Consider the following 7,621-nt stretch of genomic DNA (forward strand, 5'->3'; position numbering starts at 1 on the left):
CAGAGTATTACATGTGGTTGTATGAGTAGTCTCTAGCATAGCAAAGCTACGTACCCCGACATGACAGCCAGTTTGCACAGACTTTTAAAAACAGTATATTTTTCAGTTAAAATAGTCTGGAGGCCACAAAGGTCCTGATTCCTGGGACCTTCCCAGGATGAGGTTCCAGTTTCTAAGGATAGCAGGAGCAGCCAAGTTCCTCTTAAACTGATGTCTTCTTCAGAATTCTTTACAATGTGTGCATTGAGATAAAAGGGGGCTCGTTGGTGCACTTTTATCTTAACATGGACTTGAATAGGTCCACGTACCCTACAGCGCAACAAGCACTCTGCCCTGTGCTTATTGAGTGCATGTGGGACTGCAGGAGGTGACAACCTCTTCACCTTACTATGCTAAACGATCAGAATCATCTAAAGATCATTTTAACCGCAAAGCTCCTTTAAATGATGCATAGTTGCAACACCAAAGCTGCCTAATAAGCTGTTATTACAAAATACACACTGCAAGCAACGTTTTTGTATTGTGTTTTATTACATTAAAATAAAGGGGTTGGGCACAGAAATGTGGAATAGGACAATGTTTTACTCAAACCTAGAATGTTAGTAAACTGAGACTGGAAAAAAATGCAAATCCCAGTTAAAAATTCTCAGCCTTCTTGCTTCAATCCCTCCCGTCCCAATCATGCTTAATATTGAATAAACTAAATACATATTTACTTGTAACAATGTTCTGAAATGTGTAACTAATGCAAAGTTCATGAACAGATGCAGCATTAAAAAAAGTCTCTTGTTTTTCTTCTATTACAGAAATGGAACAAAATAAAACACAGTAGGATGTCATGATTTGAAAAATAAATTAAAAATAATAATATTCCTGGATAGTCTTAATGAGTGAGAAGCGCATGGTTCCAAACAAAACCATGGCAGATCACTGCTAAAGAAAATATTGCACCATAAGTAATCTGTACAGGATTCTTGTTTTGTTAGTGATCTAGAATAGAAAGCAGCCATTTTCGGTATGAAGCAGCAAACCTGCACTGCTCAGCATTTCTGCAGCCCGTTAAGACACAGCTAATGAACCTGAGCTCAGATTCAAATATAAGAGAGTCCTGGACAGGGGTACGTTTTAGCCGTTTGGTTTCTTGAGTAAAGCCCTGCTTGATTTTGTCACACGCTCCATCGATATCCATAGTGTTGATGGGGTAACCCGGGAAGCTGGTGTAGTTGTGGGATCCACTTCCCGGGCCAATAACAGCATCATCTACATCTGTGACTTGCCCAGTTGAAGAGGGAGATTGTTCATTGTGCAGTTGGTGAATCAAGCCAAGTATCTGACGCCTAAGAAAATGGAGAAACAAAATAAGTTACTCCAGCAGACAGCAGGATTTTGTTTTTCTTAGCAGCCAGCTCAATTCACAACTGGAGGAAATCACAAAAGTTATGAGCCAGCTGTAAGTTTTAGGGAGCATTGGCTACCCAGCACCTGGGGTTTATCCAACCCTGACTTAGTAAATAAAATAGTACAAAAAAATATGCAAAGTGCAGGACCCATAGCAACTAATCCACATTAAGTTTACTTAAAGAAGAACTATAGGGCAACCTTTTTTGCTCATAGTCCTCTTTAGGGTCACGGGGGGAGGGGGGTTGGGGGAGGGGGGACACATGTACTAATATCCTCCAGTGACCCAAAACTCAGTGTATAGCGGGTTATTGCCCACTATATGCTGAGAGGGCAGAGCCGTGCTGCAGCCAGGACGAATCCCGACAATACTGTCGAGATCCACCACACTGGCTGATTGACAGCAGGCTCTGCCTCTCTAGAGCCAGCGCCAGCCGTGCCCGTCCCCCCCCTCTCCCTTCCGTTCCTCCAGTCAGCGCTGGAGAAACGGAGAGGGGAATCCCTGCGGGTAATGGTGACTGACAGTCACCGCTCTCTGCAGGTAGAGGATCGGGAAGTCAGCGATTGGCGGTCTGTGTTCGCTGACTTCCCGATCAATAGAGCTGACGTGTGACAGAATCTTTGTCACAGGTCGGCTTGAATTATGGGGATGAGTGTTTTTCACTTACCCCATAATTCTCCTTTAAGAGAAACCAGTTGCCTTTGCAAAGCTGGTGCAGCATATGTCTGTAAAACGGCATCTCATTTTGCTGCACACATATTCCAATTTATTATATTTAACAGAAATGCCTATTATTCCTAAAGCACAAGCCATTCTATTATTCAAATTTAAACTAGAGTTTACATAGTTGTTTAGAGCACCATTCCTACCAGCAAGGGAATCCACCATCTAATAGAGAGCCCGGGCCAGAGGGCAACCATGTGAGTTCGGGAAGCTATTTAAAACCCCCTGTATTTTTGATTTTTAGGGTGATTTAGAAATCCGAGCATAGGCAAAACAACAAAACATACATTTACAACTGTATTATTGTTACTTATGGTTAAAAAATAAATAAAATCCACAAGATTTGCAATACAACTTCTTCTGCTTATATCTCTACAGATAGCTTTTACATACAGTTTTCAATAAAGGTAACCTGTGCTGATGCATTTTTCATTGCATACTCAGCTTGAATTGTTCAAGTTTAAGACAGATTTACTATAACGCAGACAATGAGGAATCACATATATAAAAGATGGTTATTATATTCAAATGTACATTATACATGACATACCATTACCAACATTGAGCATTTTCAGACAATAAGCATATTGAACAAACATTTTACCTCAACGTTACGAGTATGATATTCATATTCATTGCTGTTCCCCGTATTTTAAATAAATTAGGAAGCAAACCTTAAACACAGTGATAATGCATACGATGCTTTTACTGTTCCCACAAGCCCCACTGCACTGGCTCTTCTGCCGGAGGCAGCTTCCAGGAATAAACCTACGGTTCTATGTTAGCAGAAACAACTGGTTGCATTGGTCACATTGTCAGAGCAGTGAGCTGGGAATGATTGCTGGAGAGCTGCTGGGGAGCCATCTGCTTACACAGATAACGATGACTTTTCTATGGTAATGCCCGGCTAACACTGAAGACATTGGCAGGACAATAAATTCTGGAGCCGTAAACTCTTTCACTCCTGGAAATATGATGCTGTGGCCAGGGGGAAGTGAAGATTTACAGGTTTGTTTATCAAAATGGCCTACAGCGCTGATCTTTAGGTCTGGTACTGATCTACATGTTTAAAGAGAAACCTGTTATCAGACTGTAGAAAGTTTGGGTTTGTCTGTATTATATAGAAAGGAAAATGTATAGGAAAGATTGGATACCCTAGGAAATGATAGAATTGCTTGAGAATTACAAATGATCAAGTCCGACAGTCGGATTTATTGGCAGATTCAAAAATAAGTAGGTGTTGTACTCATTCTATAAATGTGCAAAACTGATTTAGTCACGATGCTGTGTTCTACAGCTCAATTGCAGTCTTGTGTCTTATTTACTAGGTTTGGGACAAAAAAAAAACACTTTAAAAATATTTTTTCATTTATCTAGTCAGATAGATGTGGATTATTGCATATGCAATATTTTTCTATTTATCCATCCATCTATCTATTAGGGATGTTCTGATACCACTTTTTCAAGACCAAGTACTTCCCCTCAAGTACTTGCCGATACCAATTACCGATACTTTTTCTTAAAGGGACAGGTGACATTTAAAAAAAAACAAAAAAACAATACAGACTAATGATTTTAGGCCAATTAGGATTATGAAAACTTTAATTTAAGACTGTTTTAGAACAATAAAACATTTTTATTTGCTTTCACACAGCTGTAGCGAAACTACAAATCCGATCATGCATCTGCCTCTGGGATCATTTAACCTATTCTTGTTTTCAACCGCGATCGTGTGGGACCGCCCAGTCGGTATTGCGGCGGGAAACCGTGCGATCTGATGCGCGAATGGGGTGCCATTAGAAAATAATGGCAGTGCCAGCGCGATTGGTGGTGGTGTGCGATTCTGTGACTGCCCAGCCATCCGCTCGGTTTTGTGCACGATGACCGGGCGGTCATGGATCGCACACCACCGCCAATCGCGCTGGCAGTGCCATTATTTTCTATTGGCACCCCAGTCGTGCCAGGCAGATTGTGTGGTTTCCCGCCGCAATACCGCCCTGCCTGTGCGGTTGCACACTGTGCGTTTATTAGCATGCAGGCGATGGGGGCAGCGGGGCTGGTTTTCAATTTTTATTTTCTTTGTAAAAAAATTTAATTTTCATTTATTTTATTATTTTTACTTTATCGCCTTTTTATTTTTTTACATTTTTATTTAGTTAAATTTTTCGTTATTTTTTACTTTTTTAAACTATTTTTTTCACTTAACTTTATTGCTATCACACAGGGGCTAACAAACAAGTCCAAAATTACTTCAATAAAAGATTGCTCTATCCAAAAGAGAATCCGTTAGGCGTCCTTTCATGAATCCCAGGCAATAGGCTTAAGTGCAATCTCTAGTAAACTCTGGTACAAACCTGGAAACTCGGGGCCACAATAATCCAAACCAGGATAGCACCCAGTCAGCAAATATCAGAGGCCAAGTTCACCACAAGTTGCATGGAAAACAAGAATTCCCTTTGGATATAACAATCATTCTGAAATAATTTTGGGCTGTTTTGTTGAGCTCAAGACAAGCGAACGGGATTCCTTGTCTTGAGCGTTTTGTCGAGCTTGACAAAACGCCTAGGCGTGAACAGGGACTTAATGTGACAGAAAGGAGTAATTTAAAATGAACTTATGCCTTTATACAGAAGCACAAACATACACATACCAAAAGAAACTTACCTGTGGCACCAAAGTGCTTCATGCCCTGGGTAGGATTCAATTAGATCTCTGCTGAGCTCCATCTCTTCTTCTATTAAAAGGGGAACATCAAGTTGTTGGCCCTCTTCTTCTATGGTAGGACAAGGACTCTCTGGCACAGCAGAATTATCAGAGTCTGTTTGTGCTTTAGCTAGCAAAGACTTCAGCAAGAACTGACGGTAATGGAAACCACTGTGGTCGGACACGTGCACTGAGACCCAGTGTTTCGTTGAAGACAACTCATCTATGAGAAGCTAAAAAGAAACACAAAATGCAATTATTGTTTATCTTATTACAGACACATAATTATGGGAGATAAATATAGGATTCCATTACAAAAAGAATATCAAAATAGTTGTCTCACTCCGGCACATGCTGAGAACAATTAGGAGGATGCAAACACACACTGACATCTATTCTAGATCTAGAATTGCAGACAACAAAACACTACAATAGCAGTGAACCACATGTGAAAGAACTGTCAATTACAGTAACTAAGCTTTTCTTTTAATTCCTATGCATTTCTGTTACTTTCATTTAACATACTGTTTAAAAGGACGGTAATTAATGCCAGTAAAATATTCACACTATACTAATTTAATACGGGGGTAGACAAATTAATATGGAATTTACGAGCCAGTCTGTCCAATCTAGGAGTATAACGAAATGTACAGCGCTAAATGTCCTTCAGGAAGTTCAATACAAATTGCAATTAAGGATCAAAGTGATGTTACCTCCGTGTCAAACAAATCATGAAAGGGTGTGTGTATATCATAAATGTGTAACAAATTGTCAACCGTGATAATAAAAAAGCTCATTATTTAAATAAATAAAATTCTGCAAACAACATGTGTCATATATGTGAAAAATGAAAATAAAAATACAATTTTATCTCATTATAAGCTAGTCCGTGTTGTTTTCTTCCGAAAACTATTAAAAAAATGCAAACTTATATCAATTTTTTGAGAAATGTATTCTCAGAGTTCTCGGATCTTCAGCACAAGAAACCCAAAAAAATGATGAAAATAAAAATAAAGATAGAAACACTCGTAAAAAATATATATATATTAAAAAGCCAAGTAAAATGTTCAGTGTTGTGAAGTCTCCAACGAAAAAAACCAAAAAGGAGGAAAAAGCAGGCAGATCCCCTATAGGAGATGCACTCACCAGATCCCTGATGATCGAAAGCCTATATTCTTATAGACTAGCCGGCTTTGTACGTTGAATTGAATTTTACCTTCACGTCATTGCTCAGCCGGCTTTCTACGTTGAATTGAATTTTACCTTCACATCATTGCTCAGTTTTTTTTTACACTCTGAACGGGTGACTAGCCGGCTTTCTACGTTGAATTGAATTTTATTGATTTTAAATTCCTGAAGGACATTTAGCACTGTACATTTTGTTATACTACTATTCTGGATGCTTTTTAGCCTGAGTTCAGCAGCTTTTCTCCTTGTGTTCTTAGGAATGTTTCATGGTATTTTAATCTTATGGTAATATTAATACATATTTTAAGTTGTTACCCACTTTATTAATCCCATTAGCGCAAGTCATTTTAGATTACATGTCCAATATAGGAGCCAACTCCATTGGCAACCATTAAAGAAAACCTCAGCTGTAACTTTCAAAGAGGATTGGCGACCTAGCTTCTGGGATTTGTCCAGCCCTGATTTAATATAAATTGAACATTAGCATGATGACCATATAAAGCACAATATCTGTTAAAAAGACTAATTTTCCTTAATAAGCCTTTGAGTATGCACACGTATACGAAGTGGAGATTTGCAAGTGAATGGGATTGACTTAATTGTTATCCAATTATTATTAAGGGTCCCTTCACATCTCTGTTTTACTGTCGTGCGTTACTGTATACACATTAACATTTTGAATGTGCTGCCAACTAATGGCATAGTAAAAAAAAAACTTACCCTTTTTTCAAATAGAGGCCCCTTACTGTACTTTGTGCTAGGGTGCCATGCTAATTTCCGATAAAATGCATTACTGAAATAACATAACTGTGATGGGCCACTTAGCTTTTTTTTTTTCAAACTAGTTTCTACAGATTTTGTTTGTAACTTTATCTATGTACAATAAGCAGCAATATCTTACTGTTTTTCCTTTTTAATGCTGCCAGTACAGTCTGACTAATTGAAAATAACAGACCTCTATGTAGCTGAGATTTTATCTTAGAAATTATTGACAGATAGCATGAAATACAGAAAGCCATTTTACTGTAAATCTATAAATCTGTATATGTAGTACAATAAAAATATTGTAGAACAAGTATGTTAATCTTCCTCCTATGGGCCATCCCCCCTTTCTTGCAGCTCTTGCCAGCAATTCCTGCCACTGAGAATGACAGCCGGGACTTACTGAGTAATACAGCAGCCAGTTACAGCAGCAGAAGTGAAAACAAAGTCTCTGAACAATGATTGTAAACAATGTTTAGAAGCATGATTTAGAAATAGAATGTAACATTACTGTTACTTTGTATTTACTGGGTTTCATTGAAGACTAAAGATCACAATAAAATGTGTTCCTATTTAGCCCCTTATTAACCTTTAGTTAACCCTAATAAGTGCTAATTAATCCCGCCCTCTTCTCTCCCTGGCTATAATTTTTTTTGCTGACTTTTTTCTTTTAATGTATTTACTCAAAATCATTAATATTTCATTTGCTGCTAGTGTTGCATTAAAAAAAAAAAGGAACAAAGCATTGATTTGTAAATAACTTTGCAATGCTTTGTAACAGAATCATAATTTTAGTGCCATTATGAACAGGAAAGATTTTACAATAAAATCTATTTACAGTGGCCC

General features: G+C 38.2%; 1 protein-coding gene across 1 annotated transcript in view; it reads right to left on the reverse strand.

Annotated features, from left to right (window-relative positions):
• Positions 1–517: 517 nt before the first annotated feature.
• Positions 518–7,621, reverse strand: part of PTAR1 (protein prenyltransferase alpha subunit repeat containing 1) — a 50,994-nt gene continuing 43,890 nt past the window's right edge. The window contains exons 6-7 of the mRNA XM_018555634.1: positions 4,787–5,058; positions 518–1,337 (exon numbers count right to left, since the gene is read on the reverse strand). Coding sequence (XP_018411136.1) covers positions 983–1,337; positions 4,787–5,058 — 627 coding nt within the window. The 3' untranslated portion in view covers positions 518–982. The remainder of the gene's footprint in view (positions 1,338–4,786; positions 5,059–7,621) is intronic.

The sequence above is a fragment of the Nanorana parkeri genome, unplaced genomic scaffold (genome assembly GCF_000935625.1).
Source record: "Nanorana parkeri isolate BGI_ZX_2015 unplaced genomic scaffold, ASM93562v1 scaffold206, whole genome shotgun sequence".
Taxonomy (NCBI): domain Eukaryota; kingdom Metazoa; phylum Chordata; class Amphibia; order Anura; family Dicroglossidae; genus Nanorana; species Nanorana parkeri.